The sequence below is a fragment of the Pongo pygmaeus genome, chromosome 8 (genome assembly GCF_028885625.2).
Source record: "Pongo pygmaeus isolate AG05252 chromosome 8, NHGRI_mPonPyg2-v2.0_pri, whole genome shotgun sequence".
Taxonomy (NCBI): Eukaryota; Metazoa; Chordata; class Mammalia; order Primates; family Hominidae; genus Pongo; species Pongo pygmaeus.
Genome location: NC_072381.2, coordinates 109,176,367 through 109,202,127, shown reverse-complemented (window position 1 = coordinate 109,202,127; position 25,761 = coordinate 109,176,367). Strand labels below are relative to the sequence as shown.

The following is a 25,761-nucleotide window of genomic DNA, read 5'->3' as shown; positions in this document are numbered from 1 at the left end:
GACCCAGGGAACAGAGGGGATGGTTCTGTCACACATTATTTCTATTCTGGAAAGGTCATTGACCACTAAGAACTTGAAATGAGGCATAAGGCTGGACCTGCCCCTTCCCCTTCCTTACCTAATCTTTTTTTTTTTCGGAGACAGATTCTCACTCTGTCGCCCAGGCTGGTGATTCTCCTGCCTTGGCCTCACAAGTAGCTGGGACCACAGGCATGTGCCATCATGCCTGGCTAACCAAGATAACTTTTTCTAAGAGGAATAAAAAATTAAAGAATAAAAAATTACTTAAGTGTTCCTTGAAATTTTACTTACAAATGAGACTGAATACAACTCGGTCTTTATTTAAACTCCTAAAACACAATGGGTTAATCTTATTCTGAAAAAGACAGAGCAAGTCATTAAAAACCATGGTTCAAGTTCACGAATCATTTTGCTGATGAATAAATCATCTTGGATGGATAATTACCTCCTCTTATCTACTTCCCTGTCACTTGGCTTCTGCTGAGATTAAACATCCATCTCAATGAATACTAACAACCTACTAGTGTGGACCTTAGACTATTATTATTTTTTTCTACTCAAATATTAAGCATAATAAGATTAAGTAACGAGGGGCCAGGCGCAGTGGCTCATGCCTGTAATCCCAGCATTTTGGGAGGTCAAGGTGGGCAGATCACTTGAGGCCAGGAGTTCAAGACCAGCCTAGCCAAAATGCCGAAATCTTGTCTCTACTAAACATACAAAAATTAGACAGGGTCTCACTCTGGGTGACCCTGACCCCTGACTGTCACCCAGAGTGAGACCTTGTCCCAACAAAAAAAAAAGAAAAAGTTATCTCCATGTTTTTACCCCTAGTGTTACTTGGGTAACTTGTTTTGTTGCTTAGTGTTGACGTATTGCTTGGAATTAAGAATTATTTGAGACATTGGTTTTAGGCTTTCCCTTTCATTACAGTTCTTAGGTTTGTTGTTGTAACGTGACTCATTTATTTACTTTCTTTATCCCACCAGGGAATGATCTCAGCTTAAATGTCCCTCCTTGCCCTCCCTGGCCGTCTAGCTGCTCTGATTGCCACGTGGCCCCTCACCCTTATACCCTGTTTTTGTATCTGACGTCACTGGTCTTTATTTGTTTGCCTGCCTGTTCCTCCATCAGAATTTAAGTTCTGTGAGAGCAGAGGCCTTGTCTGTCTTATTCTTTGCTCTCTACCCAGGGCCTAGAACAGGGCTGGCATAAAGCAGGTTCTCACTAATTATTTGCTGATTGAAGGAATGAATGATTTTTAAAAATTCAAATTGCCCCACAAAGTGTAAAGGTAAAGGTCAGTTTCTTTCCCATCCTCCCTCTCACTCCCGTTCCCCTGAGACAAGCACCAGTACTAGTCTCTGGAATATCCTTCTGGAGATCGTCTGTGCTTGTGTGTACTCTAAGTCACTGTAGCCCCTTCTGTTTTACACAGATGGTAGCATGGCGTAGTATACTATGAGAGACCACACTTTTCATTGACGTATGTCTTACAGATTCTTTCCTAGCCGTACATATAGGTTGGCCCCTACAGTCTTTGTCACGTGTACCATCATGTATGTGACCAGTCTCTCCATTCCTGGACTGTTTGGATGTTTTCTGATCTCTTGCCATTACCAACAAGGCTGCTGTGAACACCCTTGCTAGGTAACATAAGTTGTTCTTGATTTTGGTGGAACAGATACTGAGTCACATCCTGACCTCCTGGGCATGACCACTGCTTCTCAGTTTTGTTTGTGCTCCTAATTATCTCTTCTGGGCAACAGCCTGATGTGCCCAGTGACCCATGGTTTCATACGAGGAGATGAGGGATATCGTTTCAGAAAACACCAAGGTGGAAAGGGTCATGACTGGCTGCTTTGTTCTTTGCCAAGGTTGCTTCTAAACAGTTGTGGCGCTCCAGCTGTCGGCTGACAGCAAGATTGACCTTCTTCCCACTTAATCATTTAGAGGCGGCTCAAAGCCAAATTGACCTCCTAGGACTTCTGATGATTCTATCAGCATGTTTGGAAAGAAACTTTAAAGCTTAGCGAAGACCATATTTTTCTCATGAAGCCAGCTCTTTCGTGATAGCTATAATTAAGTAAAGAGAGAGACTTAAGGACTCTTTGAGGGCTAAAAGACTCCTCCATTCAAAATGATCTGTGGGAAACCTTTGGCATATCTTTTTGAAAATGCTTACAGCAGAAACTTGTGTCTGCCTAGTGCTATATGTTTAAAAAGAATCGAATATGGCACTATGTTTGTTGTCTTTGGAAACTCTTTTTTTCTATCAATTATGAATTAGTCCCTCACATTGCTCTGGTTGGGGAGGTCAGTGTGATTAAATTGAGTTCTGTTTAATAGATTCCTGGGAGACTGAAGGTGCTTTACAATGAGACTGAAACCCTAGATCCTTTGGCACTTTCTGTTGTCATACAGATGAAAGCTTAACAGAAAAAATCATTGTGATGGTGTTATAGTTTAGAGGCAGAGAGAGAGCAGGCTTGAATGTTTCCTCCTTTTTTTCATAGTGGTCCTTCTTAGAAAATCCAGCAACATGATAAGCAGGGCCTGCAAAACCATTGTTTCTTTGACAGCTGGATGAATGTTGAGTTTGTTTGGGAATGAAGACTATATATATTTCAGGGATCCACCCAGTTCCTGACCTGAGATGAGGCGAGGCTGGGTAAGGTTCAGCACGTTTAGCTAGTCACTGGTTTTTTTTTGCCTGTGAGCAATTTCGGTTTCCTAAATCTGATGACTCTGTCATTGCTCTTTTGAAAAAGACAAGAAAGACACAGATCCCAGTCCAGGAAAAGCTGCTGGCTGGAAGAGACGATTAGTGGCTTTACCCTTGAGACTATGGTCTTTATAACTAGGCCAAGGAAATATGTCCCAGGGTCAGCTGAGGCAAATGTTTTTGGAAAGGAAGCTTCAAGTATTGTTTATATTTACAGAGCGCCATTTCTGTTGCATCCTTGCTCACAGCTGAAACTGTGTTTTTAATCTCCCAGGCCTAGCATTGTCTCTTCCTGCTGCTTGATCTGACTGAAATCTGGGAGGGGGAACTAGGCTTTTTATATGGTTTGGGGATAACCAAGAGTCATTTTTAAAGACAGGAATACTCATGTAACAATCATCTCTAGTTAATTTCCAATTTATTTCTATCTTGCTAAGAGATGTAATAAACCTAACCTTTAGGATCCTTATGTTAAATTGACTAAAGAAGATAGATCTCCTTAGAATTATAAAGATAAAGTAGTTATGAAGGTTTGCAAAGGAGTCTATATCGCGCTGATGGTGCATCCCCTAAGAGCACTCATGTATTAAATTAAGAATAGTTTTGCCCTAAGCCTCATGAATAAAAAGATGTGTGGCTAAGGATTGCTAGGTGTGGTGTTTATTCTAAACACACCCAGAGAGCTTTTCTGCCTGTGGGAGTTGTCAAATATTTCTCAGCCTTATACTCCCTTCCGAATGGAAGCTGTCATAACCTGGAATGTTTGTCAGTTTTGGGGCCCTAATGACGAGGTTCTCCAGCTTGTTCTTTTAAGGAAAAACTTAAACTGTTAATTCAATTAGAGTGTTAGGCTGTTATCGTTAGCCCAGGAGAACACATTTGTGAAACATCACCAGGATCTATTAGAGTAACAGAAAGCCTGTTTGGGAGGTCTCTTCTAGAAAGAGAAGGTTACTTTGGGATGGACTTGTGAACACTTGAGACCCTGTGGAGGCTCTTTCCTCTTCCCTTGAGGAAATGTCATTAGCAAATCTCAGCCACTCTTTTTCAGCACCTCTGGGTGCTGCCCCACGTAGCCTTTGTAAGTACCTTTCAATAGAGGTAGGACTTGGCCTTCAAATGCTTTTCTGGAAGCTTTGCCACATTTGTTTGGAACTCTGATCTTTTCAATATCTTGACAAATTTCTGTCACATTGAAAATGGATCTGTAGGCTGGGCGCGGTGGCTCACACCTGTAATCCCAGCACTTTGGGAGGCCGAGGCGGGTGGATCATGAGGTCAGGAGATCGAGACCATCCTGGCTAACATGGTGAAACCCTGTCTCTACTAAAAATACAAAAAATTAGCCGGGCATGGTGGCAGGCACCTGTAGTCCCAGCTACGCGGGAGGCTGAGGCAGGAGAATGGCGTGAATCCAGGAGGTGGAGCTTGCAGTGAGCTGAGATCATGCCACTGCACTCCAGCCTAGGCGACAGAGTGAGACTGTGTCTCAAAAAAAAAAAAGGATCTGTACTTTGAAGAGCAATTGTTGTTTGCCCTTTTCTTTGTCTTAGGAAGGAGTGGAAAATCCCCAATGGAATAATAAGAAGAATACACACTCTCTAATGTGTATTTGTTTCCATTTGTCTCACAGATACTTTATCAGTCACCTAACGTGTGCTAGGGAGGAGGTGGCCAAGATGAAACAAAGTCCCTGACTCAAGAAGCATCCCATCTGGTCAAGCATAGGGGGACATAGCTGATAGCCTAGCTTCCTCGGGGATAAGAAGCAGGATGACCTGGATGACCCTCCCCAGGCAAACCTGTCTCCAGAGAAGGGAAGAAACACTGACAGTGAGGGGGAGAGCTGACAGCAGCAGAGGTCACTTCTAGGTGGGGACTGTGCTTTACCAGGACAGCTGTCTACCTTCAGCCTTGTGGACTCCCCTTGGTGGATCTCTGCACAGCCTCTGTTGTCCTCCATTTAAAATAATGAGGCTATTTAATACTTCATGCTGGAATCCCCAAATTATTCCAACATACATAAAAATCTTTGAAGTCCCTAGGAAGAGATTGTATACAGCCTCGATTTTAATGGAAAAGGGGGCTAATATATATATATATATACAATGTTTTGGTTTTATATAAAAAATAAGTCAAAGATTGTCCAACAGTGAGGGTAGCTTTTTTTATTCTGCACTACAGAGTGTTGAGTTCATTAAAAAAAAAAATCACAACTAAGGTATGGAACAGTTATGAAAGGTGACCTGCCAGGGCACACTTCTCAGTCCTCCTTAAATACCATCCTGCTAGGCCGGTACATACCAGGATCTTTTTGACTCAGCAGTTAAAAGGCCTGTTGGACAAATTCATGAACCAGTTGGTCTAGGAGTTGTTCTCAGATGCTGTAAGGTGAGACTTATTTCTTTTCTTTTTTTCTTTTTCCTGTCTTTACAGGTGAATTTTAAGAAGGACACCACTTCCAAGGCAATTCATAGTATATTTAAGAATGCTATACAACTGCTGCTGGAAAAAGGACTTGTTTTCCAGAAAGATGATGGTTTCGATAACCTATACTATGTAAGACACTTGCAACTTAACTTTTTTCCTTCGTAGCTTCAATTACAAATATATTTATTACTTACGAATAACTACTTAATTATTCTTAAAAATCATTAAGGAGATACATAAAATCAGAAGTGAAAGTTGGCCCTTATCCTTCCCCAAGGTATCTCTTTTAATAATACAGTCGACCCATGAACCACACAAGTTTGAACTGCGTGGGTCTACTTACATGCAGACTTTTTCAACCAAATGCAGATGGAAAGTACAGTATTTGCAGATGTGAAACCCACATATGAGGGCTAACTTTTTGTACATGCAGGTTTCACAGAGCCAACTTCAGGACTTGAGTGTGTGTGGATTTTTGTATACCTGAGGGTCCTGGAACTGATCCACTGAGTATACCGAGAGACAACTGTATATCCTTCTAGACATTTATCTGTACATTTACAGATGCATACATATACAAATGTGCTTCTGTGGCTTTTTAATTGTTTCAAATCCCTGAGTTATGCAAGAGCCTTTTTGCTTTATAAAAAATGTGATCATCTTCTAAATCAACATTTCTCAATCTGAACACTATTTGGGCTAGGTGATTGATTGTCATGGGAGCTATCCTGTGCATTGCAGGATATTTAGCAGCATCCCTGACCTTCATCTACTGGAGACCAGGAGCAACACTCCAATTGTGACAACCAAAAATGTCCCTGGACATTTCTGGATGTCTTCTGGGACCATTGAGACTTGCTACTGTAAATAATGCTCTGTACCCTTTTTGGTACCAAGATAACACATGACAGGCACTTTTCCACATTAGTAGTTATAAATCTACCTTGTTCTTTTTAACATCCTCAGGGTATTCCATACTATGGGTACCTGTTGTGTATTTTTTTAGACATTCCTTTTTGATGGATACTTAGGGTATTTCTAACTTTTGCTGTCACAAATAGTGTTGCTGTGGCTATTTTTGCACAACTATATTTGTGAACTCATGTCAGTATTTCTGTAAGGTTGACTCTTAAAAGAAGAGCTGCTGGAGCAGAGGGCATGGCCATTTAAGCTTTTAGTCGACACAGTGTGATGGGCCTGCCTGAAGGCTGTACCAGTTGACTCCCAGCAGAAATATGGGTGCTTGTTTGCCTCACTCTTTCAAGTTAAAAGTTCACCTTTTGCTGCATACCTTTAATATTGGAGGAGCTAAGCTGGAAATGGGCCTTCTCAGGACCACTGACATCAGTGGGTGTGGATTCCGTTATGTACAGCTCTCCCAGAGACTGATCAAATTCTGTGGTATTCCAGAAGTCTCACTATTTACAGGCAAGATTCCTGACGGAGAGCTTTTCTTCTTAATATGACATTTCCTGATGTTGATTTACCCTAGTGACTCCCCACTTTAGAGAGATTTTAGAAATTACAATACCATTTACATAACTTTTGAAACAGGTATCCCAGTCTACATAAGGGCAAGTGCCTCCCACACCATCCCAGGATGGGAGTCCTGGCATGGGAAGGCCGGGTGGGAGTTGGTTGCTTCCTGGAAGTTGGAGAAGCTCATGGGGGCAGCTCACCTTGAGCCCTGCTCTGGGACACACATTTCCTCCCAGGCCTTTAGAGAGCAGCCCTTCCTGAGGAGCAGCAGTCCAGGGCAAGGCATGGCGGGGCTGGGCACTTCCTCCTGTGAATCATTGTGATCAAGCACAAATAGATCTCTTGTCGCCATCTCTGACTTCACTTCTCCACTGCTTTGTAGTCACCTTTCTCCTGAAGCCCTGCCTCAGGGAAATGGTTAAAATAAGTCAACACTTCTGTTTGCCTAGTGCTTTCCTAGGTTCAGCAGCTCTCACACATGACCTTGTTTAATCTTCGTCATAACCTTGTGAGCTGAGAGAAGGCAGGTGTTCTCAAGATGCCCCCTCCAGTAAGGCAGGTCAGACAGGCATTCTTGGGCTGTCTTTAAGGAGGAAACTTACAGCTATTTGTTTGCATGCCTATTTTCTTTCTTCCTTTCTTCCTCTCTCTTTTTCTGTTTCTTTTTTTTCTTTCTCTTTCTCTCTTTTTTTGTTACTAGATTCACTGTGGAACATGAAGGTGAAACCCGTTGCATGCTGCTTCCCTCTTATCTGAGCTGGTTAAAAAAGACTAAGTTGGCCAGGTGCGGTGGCTCACGCCTGTAATCCCAGCACTTTGGGAGGCCAAGTCGGGTGGAATCACTTGAGGTCAGGCATTCAAGACCAGCCTGGTCAACATGGTGAAACCCTCATCTCTACTAAAAATACAAAAATTAGCTGGACGTGGTGGTGCACGCTTGTAATCCCAGCTACTCGGGAGGCTGAGGCAGGAGAATCACTTGAACCTGGGAGGCGGAGGTTGCAGTGAGCTAAGATCATGCCACTGCACTCCAGCCTGGGCAATAAGAGTGAGATTCCATCTCAAAAAAAAAAAGGAAAAAGAAAAAGACTAAGTTATGTCTGCCTTTGAGAGGAGAATGTGTTTCAGTGGATAGGCTAGCTTTACTCTCATGCTAGCCTGTCCTTGCAGGTTTTTTTTTTTTTTCTCCTTTTATTTTTCCTTGTGGTTGGGAGAAGCAAGAAAACTGATGCAACACAAGACAGGTGTCAGGGCCCAGAAGAAGGAGTCATGGGGTGGAGATCGGAGGCCTTGATCACTGTGCCTCGCTCAAAACTATAACAACAAATAAGAGAAATGTGTTGTGAGTGTTGAAGAAGAAAGTTAGTTGCTCCTTAAAAGTATGCAATTCCAGCTTTTTTTTGTTTTAACCTCATTGCCCCAGTGAACCAACTCCCAAGGACGTGTCCCCTGGGCAGAACTGGTATGACACTAGGCCAAGTATCAAACACCACATTAATGGTGTAGGGAAGATGATTATTATGTAATCTTTAGAAACTATCCTGAATACTAATTTGGAAGTCTGGATGACACAACTGCTGTGTTACCTAAGAACACTCTCTCTCTCAACTATTTTTCCTATTTAGGTAACCAGAGAAGACAAAGACCTGCACAGAAAGATCCACCGGATCATTCAGCAGGACTGCCAGAAACCAAATCGTAAGTGGTATAATGTACAAGTGATGCCCTGGTGCCCTGGAAGGGGATACTGTCTCCTGGGGAGCACTGGATGGAGAGTCAGGAGACCCAGGACTTTTCCCAGTAGTGACTTGGAAAGGTAATAGTCAAAGTACCTGCCCACCTTGAGCCTCCATCTCCTCTCTAAAGGAGTGTTAGGCTAGCACAATTGTTGTGATCTTGGCTGTACATAAGGTTCAACCTTGGAGCTCTCTAAACATTCAGAGCCCAGATTCTACCTTGGGGATTTTGTTTCCATAGAGGATGAGGTGGGGGCTAGACAAGGAATTCTGATACGGTGAGGTCACCACACTAGGACGTTTTGATGTCATTCTGCTTCTCATGTTCTCTCTGATTTGTGTTATTTCCTATTTCATGCTTGCCCCTTTTCTTTGAACACAAACCTGACATTTCCCTCTATTCTAACATCAAAGCCTTTCAGTGTTGGAAGGGATGGTTCTAGACATGACAGTTTATGAACAGTGTAATTCAGTCATCTTGGAAACTGTTAATTTGCAAAAGACATGGTTTAGAAAATAGTTTCGGTAGAGTTAGTTCAGCCCCTAGTGGTTAGACACTGAAACTGTAGCTACTCTGACAAGGAACAATACCATTTCCACACTAGTTAGAAAGAGAAGGAAGCATTAGTCTATCTTTAAATCCTATGTAAGCTGACTGGTCTTAAAGGTGACTTTTCAAAGTCTAGCTTTTGCAAACACATACTATAATAAGAAGTGTTGGAAAGGTTTGTTAATGACCTCAGGTCCCTGATCTGCCAGTGAACTCCACCTCCAGTCCTTCGGCCCATACATCCCTGGGGCCTGGACCTGTGCCAGGTTGAGTCAGTGGGTGAAGCTGGGCCAGGTTTCCAGCACCAGTGTTTATGGTAGACAGCCCTAGTTAGCCTTTAAGAAACCATGAGGTCGGATCCCAGAGTGGTGTGACAGCAGCTCTTAAAATAAACTCAAAGCAATATATTATTTCAATGCAAGTGAATGGACTTTGTTCACTTCATTCAGAACAATAAAAGCAAATATCCTTTAGTTGAGGGAAAAGCCCGTCTGTCCACAATTGAAGGAGCTTTTGAGAGCAGTGCAATGTGGGATTCCTCAGCCAAGAAGGGATGAGAAGATGCTCCCAAGATAACATCGCTGCAGTCACCCTATTTGCAGGCCTCCTGGCCAGGTTCTTATTTTCATCTGCATTAGGAATAGAATGGATTGAACCCTAGGGCTAGTAAAGCACATGAAAAGAATTCACATTTCATTTGGACTTGGCTCTCTGAAGTGTCCTGAAAGTGGCAGGTTTAACATGTACATCTACCCACAGCTCATCAAGTGGACAGGCCCTGCCACTCAGTCTGTGAATGGGAGCCTCTAAAAGCCACTAGCCAATCACCTGGCACTACTACACTCCCAGGAGCTGAATTCTGAAGCCTGAGTTACTGAGAATGCTGATAAAAGATGTTATAAGGACTGTGTTGGAACCTGCTGTGACCACCCTGCTTCATAATGTCATAACATAGCAATTCAGAATAGTAATGTATGCCCCTCATGAAAAGCCAAGCAGTGTAAAAATCCACACCAAAAAGCCAGACTCCCCCCCAGCACTGAGCCCCAGCTTCTGTGTTCCGCTCTCCAAAGGCAGTGGTTGTTATTAGTTACTTGCATATCCTGTTCAATATGTGTTTTCTATCAAGGATGAACTATACAGATATGCACTTACAAACATATCGTATTATTTATCCGTGATAGAAAACACAAGTGAAGTTTAGCCGACGATATACATTGTCCTACACCTTGTATTTTAGATCTAACATTGCCTTCTAGAGGTCAACAGTACACATGAAAGTGCCTATGTCTTTTCATTAGCTGGACAGCATGCTGTTATATGTATAGGTAAATATCCCACCCTCAATCTAACCATACCTACTGGGCCTTTAGTTCCTTTCTAGCCTTTCATACAGAATATAGCCTGGAGTGTTTCCTTGTCAGGATGATTGGTAGAAGGACTTGAAGTCATTTATGAGTGTGTCACAAAGGCTAACCCTTCCGTAATGAAAGGACTGTGAACATCAAGCCTGTCTTAGGTCCCTGAAGGATTGATATTTGTTTTCTGAAAATGGGCAATGTGGCGGCATTGTGAGGAGTTGTGCTCTGGAGCCACCTTACCTAGGTTTGAATCCCGGCTCTGCCACTTACTAGCTGTGTAACGTTGGGCAAGTGCCTCGGGTTCTTTAAATGCAAAGTGGGGATAATAATAGTACCTACACGATGGGTTTTTATAAGAAGTAAACGAATTGGCACTTACAAAGTTAGAAGAATACTCTGCATAATTATGATCCAAAAAGTGTTAAATAAAAATGAAGTTCTCTTTCCTAATGGCACAAGTGGTAACCCCTAGTTCTCTAGCCTGGAGGCCTGAAGGCTCACCCTCTACTTGGTTTAATATTGATCTGGAAGGAGGCAGTTTCAGATAGAATCTGTATGTGGATTTTGCTGTATTATTGTTGGAGTAAAGTTGACAAAATCTGGATTTTGGCTTTCAGTATGGGTACAACAATGGCAAATTATCCAAAAGAGCTCTATGTTGAACATGTCTTTTTATCTCTAACTTTTTACTCTGAAAATATTTCAATTTATCAAAAAAAATTAAAAGACTGGTACAATAAACACCGATATACCCTTCGCCTAGATTGACTAAAAACTTCAGTTTGTATTTGCTAAGCATGCGGAAATTCTCCTGTTTGATCACCAAATCATTTCACACCTAAGAAAATTAACATTTGATGAGTTCCAAAATGGCAGCCTTTCACTAAATGTTACCTTATACCATTAGCTTTTCAAAAATCTCCCATGTATTTAGCTCAGGTTCATTTTTTACTATCCCAGAGCTGGAGAGAACTGCTGCTTTTGGTAGAAACTGAGTACCATATAACACTACTCATAGTGGAGGATTTTTTTTTTTTTTTTACTTAAGGCGAACTTTTAAAAAAGACTTAAAGAAGTTTAACCTTTTGTAGTTACAGTAGTAGGTTATATCTGAAATGTATCTTTATGTCATTTGGGTCTCTAGAACATTAGCCTTTGTTGTTTCTGGTAGAGGTATGATGGGGTATAGTATGAATCAGGCTACATGTGAAAGTTCTTGGGAAAATATAGGGCGCAGTTATCACCGCTCATAGTGATCCATCATAAGATAACTATGTCTGCTAGGCAAACACTTTTCAGAAAAGTCTGCTTCGGCTTGTAGGTTTGTTCCAGAAGAGTCGAATTATGTAATTGTGCTAACCACTGGGGAGCTCCTTCTGGCCTTTCCTACTTTTACTGTTTTCTAATAATTTCTCATTTAGAGAAGAATCTAAGGCCAGGCACAGTGGCTCACTCCCATAATCCCAGTGCTTGGGAGGATTGCTTAGGCCAGGAGTTCGAGACCAGCCTGAGCAACATAGCAAGACCCTGTCTCTACAAAAAATAAAAATTAAAAATAGAGAGGAGTCTAAGTTCACGTTACCGATGTGACCGGAGATCACTTTTGAACAGCCTTACCAGATAACCCTCAGCAGAACAGCCTTTCTGACTAAATAGTTGAAGGCCTCTGAGACAGTCAGCATCACTGCTTCAGGCCCCACGGATGCCTGTAAGTCATCTCGAGCCCTGGGTCCAAGCATCCAGGCCTTGCAGAAACTAAAAGCTGAGAAGCACTAAATTTCCTCTGCTCCTCCCTACCGTGTTGCAGGTCTGTGTGGTTGGAGCCCCTCACCTTCCATCATCAAACCTATCCTTGCTTGCTGGTCAGCTCTTCCTCCTTGAGAGGCTTTTCTTCTTGGGAAAGGATGAAGCTTCTCTAGAGCAGGAACTAAGTTACATTCATCTTCTTGGATTATAGATATGATGAACCAAATCATAGTAGTTCCCCCTGGTCTCTCATCCACACAGCTACCCTGAGAAGGAAGTGGTTTTGTTCCCGGGAGTGACTTTGTCCTAGTTGTAGAGCCAGGGCTTGAATTCTGGTGTGGTGGACTCCAGTGGCAGCTCTCGGTCTGCCAAGCTCTACTTGCTGCTCCTTGCTCAGCACTGCACACATAGTAGGTGTTCAGGAAGTCTATGGAGTGAATGTTGAAGAAACCGCCTGGAAGTATAGATGCCAGCAATCCCAGTCGGGAGGAGTAATGAGTGGACACAGCCACTAGAGGTCAGAATTTAGCAAATCTTTGTCAGCCCAGGAGCAGTCTCTGAACCTTAGGGTTGGAAAGGGCCTTGGAAGTGGTTTTCACCACAGCTGAGAACGCTTAGGCCTAGGGATGACTTGCCCAAAGCTACAAAAGTGCACCAAACCTTGAACCATGCTTTGCCTTACACTGAAATACCTCTTCAAGCACCTTCCTGAAGCCTAAAGCATTTTTCATCTGAAAACAACTTTCAGTGACTGTGTGGAGCACCTTTTGTGTGCCAGATACTGGGTATATGGCAGAGAGAGACCATGCCTGGCCCTGCCATGGAGTTTTAAACTGTGACAACTGGAGAGGGTTTGCTTTTGGTAAAGAAGTTTGACTTTGACTCAAAGTTAGAAATACATTTTACATCATGACCCAATAAATTATATAATTCTAATGCATAAGATATATACGAAATAAAGTTTCATGAATTAATATGTATCAAAATTGCAATGCAAGATATTCTGTAATGTTCTATTTCTGCTGTCTTTTAGTTTGGTAAGAAAAAGATGCTGATTGCAACCTACAAAAATTGGTTTCATTATCCCCTAATAGGCACAACCCCCAGTTTGACTACTGCCGACCTAAAAGGAAGGAGCTGAGGCAAAATTAATACAAGCAGAGTTGATTTGGGCTAAGTTTCAGGATTGCAGCTGGGGAGCACAGATTCAGGTTTCTCTGAATATACACTCTGATTAGCAGCAGTGATAAGTGGATTTTTTTTTTTTTTTTTTTTTTTTGAGATGGAGTCTCACTCTGTCACCCAGGTTGGAGTACAGTGGCGCAATCTCGGCTCACTGCAACCTCTGCTTCCTGGGTTCAAGTGATTCTCCTGCCTCAACCTCCCAAGTAGCTAGGATTACAGGTCCACGCCACCACACCTGGCTAATTTTTGTATTTTTAGTAGAGACGAGGTTTCACCATGTTGGCCAGGCTGGTCTCGAACTCCCAACCTCAGGTGATCTGCCCACCTTGGCCTCCCAAAGTTCTGGGATTATAGGTGTGAGCCACCGCACCTGGCCCATAAGTGGATTTTTAAAAGCCAAAAAGGAGGACAGGGAGTGGGCTGATACAAAGTTGTTTGTCAGGAATTCTCATTGGTTTATAGATAACATTGATTGGTGACTGGCTATACATTGTTAAGCCATAGGGTGTGGATTATAGTGTTCAATTTGGCATTATTAGGCTAATTTATAACTGTGCCAATAGCAAGCAGTTTCCGAGGTGAATACGTAGGAGTAGGGCGTGATTGCCATTCCATGGTCGTGTCTCTCTAGGCCTGATAATTAAAAGGACTTGCATTCTTCAGATAAAAGTTATTTTATTTTCTCATTACCAATGTTTAAGTCATTGATTTCAACTAGGAAAGAGGTTACTAACTCTGAATTTGTATTGTTATATACTAAATGGTCTTAGTTTGGGGCAGAGCATAGGAGGTTACTAGGAATACAACCATCACAGATAAGACTTTTGGAAGCCAGGAAGAGAGGAATGAGAACAGGCCAAAGGTAGGAATCCCTTCTCACCAGGCAGCCGCATCAAATCAGGACTTAGGAGGAAGCATACCTCCGGAGGCTGCAGCAAACCAGCTCTGCTGTGAGTCTCAAGAGGGCTCCTCCCTGAGAAACTAGAGGTTTGGCACTGAATACGTTACACTTATACATGTAATTACCCCAGAGAAAAAAGTTTATCAAGCACTAAAAATCCACTAGGTTACGGATAAAAAATCTTTGACTGGGAATCCTTGAAGGTTGAAGTTCAGAGTCCCTGAGCAGTGGCTCCATGTCGCCGTGGTGACATCAGGGGCCTGAGAACAGGTGTTTCTGTTTTGTTTTTGTGATCATGTAGATCATGCATTTCTGACTCTAATGTGCGTAAAGATCATCTGGGGATCTGGTCAGAATGCAGATGCCAAGTCAGGAGGTATGGAGAGGACAGAGGAGGGCCTGACAGTTGTGTCCACACTCAGCCACCTGCCTTTTTCCTGCAGACATGGAGAAGGGCTGTCACTTCCTGCACATCTTGGCCTGCGCTCGCCTGAGCATCCGCCCGGGCCTGAGCGAGGCTGTGCTGCAGCAAGTTCTGGAGCTCCTGGAGGACCAGAGTGACATTGTCAGCACAATGGAGCACTACTACACAGCGTTCTGAGCAGAGACACGCAGACCAGCTGAGGAGGACAAAGATAAGGTGGTGTTCACCCCCAGGCTCTGACTTTCAGCATCATGCAGGGGCTTATCTGTCTGGAGGCAGTTACCTCGTAATAAACTATAAAATATAGTCATCTTGGGAATGGGATTTGGCATAAATGTTGGCTCCCTTCTGTCCACTGTGTCCTTGGGGTACAATGACTTTGATCTCAGCCATGACACAACAAGAAAACCCTCCCTGTTGAGCTCCTGGCTGGACTGTGCATTGTTCGCAGAGCAGAATGGGGAGGAAACAGTGTTGGCAGCTTAACTGATGTGTGTGGTTGGAGCCTCTACCATGGCAAAGGGACACCACAGGGTAGTGAACATTCAGGAACTCAGGGGCATATGGCCTGATCACACAGTTCTAAGCTTTTCAAAACTTCAGGTTATCAGAGACCTTCCTGTGGGCCTCTCTTGCTGGCTAAGAACCGGTTTAGGGGAGTAGTTCTCCCTGAATGAGTGTCACTTGCTTACAGTTTCTGTGGCTCAGTTACCAGCAGTGGGGTTGAGACCTGGGTCGATGCTCTTTACAGGCCTGCCCAGAGATGGGAATAAACAGGGATCCACAGCGTGACTATGTGTTTGTCATTTTCCTTTTATTTCCTTGGGAATCGAAAGGTGTCCCAGTACATTTCCCTGCACTTACAGAGGTGCATGACTAAATACATTGTCCCTCGATGCCCCTGAAGATCACGGAGGCAGTCAGCCAATTGCCTGGCAGGCAGTAGATGTTATTTTCAGGGTTGCCGCTGAGTGTGCAGGATGTGCTGACACCATCCAGACAAAGATTCGGTATGTGCCCAGACAGGTGATGGAGTCATGCTTTTGCTCAGAATGACAAGGTAAAGGAAAAACATCTGAGGTATGTTGTAGGCCTGTTCTGACAGCAAAATGACAAATCCAGCCAGCAAAAATAAAGTGTAGAGAAAGATTTGGAGTTAATTACAGTCATTTCACAGAAGGCACTGCCTTCATCTGCCGCATTTGCTCTTGATGTAATAAGCTCTTCGTGGCTCAGCTGGAGATCCTTTAGGCCTGGAGAGTTTCTCCTCTCTCTGTGGAAACAGGACAGTCTTTATACGCAGAAGTCCGCTGCAGCTCGATACGTCAGGCTGAGAGCTAGGACCAGTAGATTGCCTCCTGTAATAGACTTTTGTAATGATGCAAACCTTTGCTGATTTCTAACAGTGATTATGTAGTGGCTGCCCTGCATCTTCTCTGTGTACAGAAGGGTCCCTAGAATAGAGTCTGCCTGGAATGATGTCCTGGGCAGTTCTTCCTTGAGGTCAGCAGCTGTTCCATGTTGAATGCGTCTGATTAGTGGGGCTGCCCAGGAAGGAATTCAGAATCAGAAGGTAAAAAGGGCATACCCTTGCCTATAGCAACTCTGCTCTTAGGGGTTTGTCTCAAGGAGATGGCTACACAAGTGTGAAAGGATGATTGCACAAGATGTTCATTGCTGTATAATCTAGAATTCTATATTGGGGAAAATATCTATAGGGAAAAAGTTAATTACAGTTCTTGGGCACAATGAAATACTATGCAGCCATGAAAAAAATGATGAAAGCAGACAGACAGTGTTGCCATGGCACGCTGTCCCCAATAGATTTAGTGGGAAGTAGATAGAGTTATAGATCTGTTTCTATAGTATAACACCATTATCTACAGCTCCCTGTGTGTATGTATATATCCGTAGAGAGAGTGTATATTTCTGCATGGAGGTCTTTATAAATGTAGCACATGTACATATATATATATATATATATATGTATATATATATATGTATATATATATATATATATGTGTATATATATATATATATGTGTATATATATATATATATACACATATACACACACACGGTCGACCACTCCTTTCTCCTGGAAGTACTTTCCACGTTTGGCTTTCAAGACACCGAGCTCTCTGGTTGCTCCTTCTCAGGTTCCTTTGTTCAGTGCTCTGCCTCCCTGAGGACTCAGTCCCAGACCTCTTTTCTATCTGGCTTGCTCCCTGGGGTGTCTCCAGCAGCCACATGGATTATACCATCTATATGCTGTCCAATACCTCAATTTAAACCCAGAATGGGCCTCTTCCCTGAACTGCAGACCCCTATATTCAGTTTGCTACTGACATCTCCAGTTAGGTCTCTAATGGACATCTCAAACTTCATAGGCCCAAAGCCAGGCTCCCAATTACTCCTGACCCCAGGCTTGCTCCTGATAGTGACATGAGGCAGCCAAATGCCTAGGCAGAGAGGGGCGGGTCCCAAATGAAACCCCACGTTCAAGCGAAGAACAGCCTGAAGGCTAAAAGACCAGATTGCTGGTCCTGAATGAAACCCACCACCCAGAGTGGGAACTTCTGTTCCTGTTTGCCCACCCTTTCCCAATTGTTCTTTCTGAATAATGCCTTAACCAATCGAATGTTGCCTTTTCCAGTAATACCTACAGCCTGCCCCTCCCCCATTCTGAGCCCATAAAAAGACCCAGACTCAGCCATATTAGGGGGACTTTCCTGCCTTTGGGTAGGGGGACCACCCCCACGTCCCCTCTCTGTTGAAAACTGTTTCATCACTCAATAAAACTCCCAGCTTTGCTCACTCTTCCACTGTCAGCACATTCTCATTCTTCTTGGGTGCTGGGCAAGAACTCAACCAGTGTGGAAGCCATACTTGGCCCAGGTGGGTGAAGTGGGTGGGCCGTCTCCTGCAGCAGGTAGCATGGTCAAACGAGGCCCAGGTGGGCCGTCACCAGCCAGAGGTCCCTGGCTTGCAAAGTGACTGAGAAAAAAATCCTGCGCCACTCCTTTGGAAAATGTCCCTAATTCAGGAAGAGGCAGCTCCATCCAGTTGCTCAAACCAAATCCATTGGCTTCTTTCTTTCTATCATACCTCACATCCAATCTGTCTGCAAGTCTTTTGGCTCTACCTTCAAAATATCTCCAGAATCTTAACTGCTTCACCCTCCTCCCCGGCCTCCTCAGTCCTCCCTGCTTCCGCCCTGGCCCCTCTTGGGCTGTTCACAGCACAGCAGCTATTGCACAGCAGCTGTTAACGTTCCCACTCTCTTACAGCCTTTGGTCTTGCCCCAGGTAGGAGCCTGAGGCTGCATAGAGGTCAGCACGGCCCCGCTTGCCCTGCCCTCCCAGCCCAGCCGCACGGGCCTTGCTGCACACATGCCTCGGCATATTCCTGCCTTAGGGCCAGTGCTCCTGCTATTTCCTCTTCCCAGGTAACCATGTGAAGTGCCTCCCTCTGCCCTCTTTCCAGCCTTTACTTGAGTGTCACCTTCTCAGTGAGGCCTGCCCTCATTCCTCTTTTGCTGTTTGTAACCCACCTCCTGTCCCCCTTCCCAGAACTCCCTTTCCTACTTCATTTTTCTTCACAGTACTTGATACTGCCTAACACGCTCCATGGTTTCTTACTTGCCCTGTTTATTATTTTCCCCCAATAGACAGAATGTTCCATGATGGCAGAATTCTCTGTTTTGTTTCCTTCCATGTCCCCAGCACCTAGAACAGTGCCTGACGCATCTCCTAAGCAATATGACCAATAAGTATGTGTCTGGCTGCCTTCCAGCTGCCAGTGTCTGCCTCTTTCCTAGGGGGAGTGGTTGCAGGGGTGCTTTCTCACACGTCTTAGTAGGCTGTGCAGGCTGGAAGTGCTCAGAAGTCACACCCCCAGGGAGCAGCCTCAGCCAACAGCACCTTGGGTATAAATGCCCCAGCTCCCTCGCCCTCAGGTAAGCATTGCTGAGGCACACGTTCCATACTCTTTGCCAGAGTTCCTCTGTGAGACTGAGCACCATCCATCCACCCACCCACAAGAGCAGCTAACCTGATAACCACCAGCCTCACCCTCCCTGCCTTACTTCCCTGCTCCCCTTTACCACATGCTGACCTCCCAAATGCATTTCTTGCTTTCTGGTCTCTGTCTCAGGATTGGCTCCTGGATGAACACAAACTAACACTATGTTCACAAATATATTTGGGAAATGCTGGATGAATAATTATACACATCAGACAGATTACTAGAAATGCTCACCAAAGGGATGGACGTGTTACCTCTGCATGGTAAGATCTCAGGTGCTTTTTACCCCACATAGCTATCCTTTGGCATTTTTATAATTAGCAAGTGCTCACTCTTTCACTGTCAGTACATTCTCATTCTTCTTGGGCGCTGGACAAGAATTCAACTGGTGTATAAGCCTGACTCGGCCCGGGCGGTCTCAAACTCCTGACTCCTTATATAATTTCTACAAAAATTATAAAGCTGTTTCCCACTCCCCACCCCACACTCATGTAACCTGAAGCATGAGTAAACCAAGAATGAGGTAGGCCTCTGTCTTCTACAGCAACATCAGAACTCTAAGAACATGAGGGACTCTTAGAAAACTCTCTGGAGCTAACCACAGTTGGGTCACTGCTCATGTACTGAAGACCAGCCAGAGGGTTCCCCTGAAAAGGAGGGAAACTGAGCAAACATTCTCCAGTTCTCTTAGTGTGCACATGTTTCAGGAGGTGTGAACCCCACATGTAGCTTGTGTAGGCAAGAAGACAAATAGTGCTACTGTCTGGTCAAGGATGTTTGAAGAGCCATGATTATGCCCATATGGTAAGCTACCAGTGCTCCCCATCCCTGTAAGACACTTCTTTCTCATTATTTTCTCCTCTAATGGTGTGCCAGGATGCTGGCCGAGAGAAGCCAAGTGGAAAGAAGGCTGTTCAGTGACAAGGAACCTAAGACTTAATGCCAAGGACTGAAACCAAGTAAACTTGTAATTTTCCGTGATGGAAACATCTACACTTTCTCATTAGTGGCCTCTACAGCAGTTGCCCCAAAGAAGTGTCTCGTTGTTTTCTTACTACATTTATGTGAAGTATAGAGGCAAACTCAGAAAGACTGTGATAAGGCTCGCCAGAGATGCCTGCACAGGTGCTGGGGGAAAAGCAGGACCATCCTGAAGGGAGATGGTGTCTGTGGACAAAGAACTCTGCAATGATTCTTATTTGCATGATTTCTGCTGGTGGAGGCTGTAAATGTGAGCTCAAACTCCCACATAAGTAAGTTTTCATTGTAATCCAGAATTTTTTTAAATCATCCTACTTCTATTGAACTTGCACTATCATCTGTTAACCTCTACTGTATTTATTAAATAAACCTAAATAGGTAAATCACAGTACAGCAAAAGGTTCTGTGTTCCCCAGAATTCTAATCAAACTCCAAATTCCTGAAAAGGCTCTAGTCCTTTCCTATATGTCAAATTTAAATGATAAGTTTTCATTTTGGAACATAAAGAGGGATTTTGAAGACCACAGCATAGCCCTGGGGTTTTTGCATAGAGATAATAAACAGACGATCTGTTTTCAGACTGATTTGAGAAAATGTCAGTGTGAATTGGTGAAAAATCTGGGTTGGAAATAGTGCTGTTTTATTACTTCAGGTCTACCCAGTGGTCTTTATTAAACCACGAAGGAACAGGTTTCTGCTCTTAGGGAATTTGCTTTAATAAGAATTAATTGTGTATCAGTTATTAGTATCATTTGATTATTATGTATTTATCATTTAATATTTAGGTGATGTAAAAGTACTTCAACGCAAGAGAATTGAAAACATGGCCACACAAACACTTATAAGCAAATGTTCACAGCAGCATTATTCCTAATAACCAAAAAGTAGAAACAACCCAAATGTCCATCAGCCAATGAATGGATAAACAAAAGGGGGGCTGTCCATACAATGTGATATTACTCAATGAAGTACTGATATATGCTAAAGAATGGTGAACCTTGAAGAAATTAAGTGCAAGAAGCTAGACACAAAAGGCCACATATTGTATGATTCCATTTATATGAAATGTCCAGAAAATAGGCACATACACAGAGAAGAAGTAGATGAGGCCGGGTGCAGTGGCTCACGCCTGTAATCCCAGCACTTTCAGAGGCCAAGGTGGGCAGATCACCTGAGGTCAGGAGTTCAAGACCAACCTGGCCATGGCTAAACCCTGTATCAACTAAAAAGTACAAAAGTTAGCCAGGCGTGCTGGTGGGCACCTGTAATTCCAGCTACTCAGGAGGCTGATGCAGGGAGAATTGCTTGAACCCGGGAGGCAGAGGTTGCAGTGAGCCGAGATCATGCCACTGCACTCCAGCCTGGGTGACAAAGCAAGACTCTGTCTCAAAAAAAAAAAAAAGTAGATGGTGTGGCCAGGCATGGGGAGGGTGGGGATTGGGTAGTACAGGGCTCCTGTTAGGGTTAATGGACATGTTCTGGAATTAGATAGTGGTGATGTGTGCACAACTCTGTGAACAGACTCAGAATTATGGGCTAGGTTGGGATTCCTCACATCATGGTGTCTGGGTTTCCAGGGTGGGCATTCCAAGAAATAGCAAGAGCCACGTGGAAGCCACATGGCCCTTTTTCTGTAGCCCCAGAAGCCACAGCCCCACTTCCATGGTCTTCTAATTGTTGAGGCTATCACAGTCCCATGCAGGTTCGAGAGGAGAGGAATAAACTCCACCTCTTGATGGGGAGTAACGAGGTTCTAGAAGGGCACATAGGTCCGGGAATATTACCCTGGCCACGGTGGAAAATACAGTCACAGATATCTTTCAGCTTTTATATAAATACAGCATCATTCTTTAAAGAGCTAGTCTTAAAAATACCAAAAAAGTACAAAGAAGGGGAAAGAATGGTCTACCACTTCCCAAATACTGTGTGTATGTGTGTATATATATGTGTATATACATATATATCTATATATATATGTATGTGTGTATATATGTGTGTGTGTGTGTGTGTATTTAGGTGATGTATGTATACATACATATATATATATAGAGAGAGAGAGAGATAGAGTTTTACTCTTGTTGCCCAGGCTGGAGTGCAGTGGCATGATCTTGCCTCACCGCAACCTCCACCTCCCGGCTTCAAGCAATTCTCCTGCCTCGGCCTCCCAAGTAGCTGGGATTTCAGACATGTGCCACCATGCCTGGCTTATTTTGTTTTTTTAGTAGAGATGGGGTTTCTCTGTGTTGGTCAGGCTGGTCTCGAACTCCCAACCTCAGGTGATCGGCCCACTTCAACCTCCCAAAGTGCTGGGATTACAGGTGTGAGCCACTGCGCCCGGCTTACTGTGTATATTTTTAAGATTATGTGTATATTGTTAGGAAAATAACCATGTTTACAATATTTTTGTGTATCCTTCCAAAAAAAAAGTCAGCATTTTATATGCACTTCACATTTTTATTAATACTATATTTTGGAAGTCTTTTTTTCTTTTTCACTTTAGCATGCAAAATCAGCACCTTTTAAAATGGTGACATAATTCCATCATATTGCTATTCCATAATGCACTTAGCCAGGGCCCTATTAAAAAACATTTAATTGGTTTCTGATTTGTTGCTATTGCAACCAATTCTGCAGGAAACATTTTTCTTTTCTTAGTATATGTTTAAAGTATGTTTGTATGGTAAATTTCTAGCAATGGAACTGCCAGGAAAAGGGGCATGAGCATTTTAAAATTTGCCTAGGCACTAACAAATTACCCAGTAAAAGGACTGATCCATCGTACACTCCTATCAATGATTTATGCGTCTACTGTTTGCCCACGAGCTCACCCACACTTTGTATTATCAGTATTTTTATTCCATGTCCATCTGATAGGTGAAAATGATTTCTGGTTTCTGTTTGCTTTTATGTTTTTTTAGTATAAGTAGTATTGAGCATCTGTTCATCATGGGAGCCTTTAGATAAAGTTCTACCCTGGACAGTAGCCATTGCTTCCAGCAGGGGCTACAGACGGCCAGGCATGTGTTCTAGCAGTGGTATCTACTGCAGAACCAGCCCAGAGCGCAGCTGCCAAGGTGCCAGTTAATACACAGCTGGAATAAACATCCGGAAGAGGTCAAAATTCAAAATTCCAAACCTGCCACTCCAAGTGCTTGGTCACATGCCCACCCAAATATTAAAAATAATAATGTATTACAACAATGATGGTTTTATTTATTTTTCTTTTTTCTATATCATAAGTCATCAAGCAAAGAAAGGACAGCAATCTTTTTAAAACCAGCGACCATATTATCGACTCAGACCTCTCGTAGACCAGATGCCATTTAGCTCTGGTTCAGTGACACTGTCCCCGGTCAGATTAATGTGAAAAACTAAGGATGTTTTTAAGAAAGTGCTAATTAAGTGGAGAAGGTAGTTTTAGTAATAGAAGTGGTCTTACAGCAGCTGCCATTGACTCAACATAGCTTAATTATCATCATAAGCTGAGGCTTCACTTTCATCATTTACTGGGTTTGGTACAGTTAATTGGGGCATTGGGCAACACCATTTTTGATCATCTTCTTGGCTAGAAATTGCTCCCTTGGGGAGGAAGGCATTTATTTTTTATTCTGAGGACAATCTGTGATTGGAGGAAATAAAGCAGGGTGAGGACAGAATATCCTTCAGTTCTTCAGCTCTGCTTTAGAGCAAAGCAGCAGCGGGGTGCATGAGCTCTGATGTGGGGCACAGGCATTTGTGACAAGGGCTGAATGTTACACTGTACTGAAATTGTGAATGATTATTCTAATATAAGTTAGGTGGCAGGATAATATATTGAGCTATTGGTGTGGGTTTTGTTTTTCCTGTATTTTATTTCTTCTTTCCAAGCTGGAAGCTAGCCTTGCCTCAGGGAAGTTTGGCTTGGGGGCTGAATTCAGAAGTTGTTTGCGCAGACTCTCTGGGGTTTTTTTTTTTTTTGGTTTTTTGTTTTTTTAGTTTTTTTTGAGACTAGAGTCTCGCTCTGTCACCCAGGCTGAAGTGCAATGGCGCTATCTCAGCTCACTGCAACCCCCTCCTCCTGGGTTCAAGTGATTCTCCTGCCTCAGCCTCTTGAGTAGCTGGGATTACAGGCGTGTGCCACCACGCCCGGCTAATTTTTGTATTTTTAGTAGAGATGGGGTTTCGCCATGTTGGCCAGGCTGGTCTTGAATCCTGACCTCAGGTGATCCGCCTGCCTTAGCCTCCCAAAGTGCTGGGATTATAGGCCTGAGCCAGTGTGCCTGGTCTGACAATCTGCTTTATGTTTTCTGGAAGCCTGAAGCCTGGGGAAGGATTGGAGATTGGTGGCCCCCAGGCATCGCGGATGGGAAGGTGCTCCCTGTGACAGTCCCATGGCAGGACTTCTGTGGAGAGGTTTTGTGGTATCTCTCAGAAGGTCAGAGCCTTAGCCTAGGATTCTCGGCTTCAGCAAGATTCCTGTATGTCAGCTTGGAAAGGAAGCGGCCACAAGCCCTTCCCTAAAGCTGCATGCAGGCTGGAGCCCCAGGGATTTCCACAGCGGTCTTGGTCTCAGGAGAAGAGTGGGCCTGTCCCTGTTTTCCAGGTACCCTGTAACCTCCTGGATTTTCACATATTTCCAGGGAAGGGGAACCTGCTCCATCCTGTTACCACAAATCTAATTTTCGTGCCAGGCTCGAGGGTGAGGGCATCAAGGCTGAGGTAACTTGAAATAAAGAAAAAAAGGGGCCAGGCATGGTGGCTCATGCCTGTAATCCCAGCACTTTGGAAGGCCAAGGCGGGCGGATCACGAGGTCAAGAGATCGAGTCCATCCTGGCCAACATGGTGAAACCCCATCTCTACTAAAAATACAAAAATTAGCTGGGTGTGGTGGCACCCGCCTGTAGTCCCAGCTACTCGGGAGGCTGAGGCAGGAGAATCACTTGAACCCGAGGAGGCGGAGGTTGCAGTGAGCCGCGATCGTGCCGCTGCACTCCAGCCTGGTGACAGAGCAAGACTCTGTCTCAAAAAAAGAAAAAAAGAAAAAGAAAAAAAGGACTATGACAAGTCTCACCCACGTGCGTTTTGGTAGTAAGATTCATACTGCACCACAATTAGAATAATATTCAAGGTGAACCTTAAGGTTGTGCTCCCCGTGCCCTTCCCTGCCAGAATGCTCTTGAGTGAGGGAGAAGGGGAGGACGTCACTGTACAGTTCCAGGGACATTGCCTATGGCCCTCCCTCGGGAGTGTGCTGCGACAGGAAACACCTGTCCTGCATCACTGCTGACACAGGATTTGACATCGCTGCCTCTGAGAATGGGGGAGAGATATGTAAGATCTTGTTGCGATTCCTCAGTGGGGTCCACCTCATCATGAATGAAAATGCCATCTTGTCCCACAACCATGACACCTGTTGCCAGAGGGGAAGAGCGACCTGTGAACACAGGCCCTGTTCCTGCCAGGCTGTGTGGGAGCAAGCAGGGGACTCAGGAGAGTGAGCAAATAGAATCTATTCTAGGAGATTCCAAAACCACCTGAGCAATGAGTCTTCTCCCAACATGAAGAAGCTTGAACGCCTTACTCATCGCAGCAGCTAGCCCAGCCCTGCCCTGCCCACCCCAGCCCAGTGCCTCAGGAAGAGTCAGCAAGCTCTGCCTGCGCCTGTGGTTTTGGTCCTGTCCCGGCTTGACTTGTCCTGGCGGAGGGCGAGACCTAGAAGCTCCGCTCCTGGGAATGACAGCTGGCGTGGAGGTACTTCTGCCACGGCTTAGGCCTTCAGCACGAGCAGATGCCCCGTTAGGGTGGGCCTGAGAACTGAGAAAGGGGACTGTAATCTGCTATTTCTGCCCATTTGTTGTTGACCCAGGTGACCAGGAAATATGGGAAGCAGGCAGATTCTGGTTGTTTCCACAGGACTTGAGACTTAACCAGACAACTAACTCTCCTGAGTGTTCCCTCTTGGGTGGCCACGCCACAGTTCACCCCGTAGTCTGTGGTAGACTCAACATTAGACACAGTGCTGGTGCTTAAGAAAAGTTTCCATGGACAGGCAATGTGCTTACTGAGTGCCAACTGTGTGCAAGGCATCGTCCCAGGTACCAAAGAGGATGCCAGGACAAAGTTTCCTGTCTTCAGGGAACTGTCAGTCAAGTGGATCAAAAGACACATGCCTGTGTGATCTATAACCCAGTGGATCATAAGCCACATGCCTGTGTTT

At 44.1% G+C, this 25,761-nt stretch overlaps 1 protein-coding gene across 11 annotated transcripts in view; it reads left to right on the top strand.

Moving 5' to 3' along the window:
• Positions 1–25,761, top strand: part of STN1 (STN1 subunit of CST complex) — a 61,501-nt gene that overhangs the window by 20,776 nt on the left and 14,964 nt on the right. For 5 of the 11 annotated variants that reach the window (XM_054435929.2, XM_054435930.2, XM_054435933.2 and 2 more), the window contains exons 8-10: positions 5,183–5,305; positions 8,281–8,353; positions 14,578–15,707. In XM_054435929.2, coding sequence (XP_054291904.1) covers positions 5,183–5,305; positions 8,281–8,353; positions 14,578–14,735 — 354 coding nt within the window. In that variant the 3' untranslated portion in view covers positions 14,736–15,707. Of the gene's footprint in view, positions 1–5,182; positions 5,306–8,280; positions 8,354–14,577; positions 15,708–18,712; positions 19,948–25,761 lie in introns of those variants that run through there. The other 6 variants (XR_008491981.2, XM_054435928.2, XM_063670229.1 and 3 more) reach the window with 2 other exon arrangements.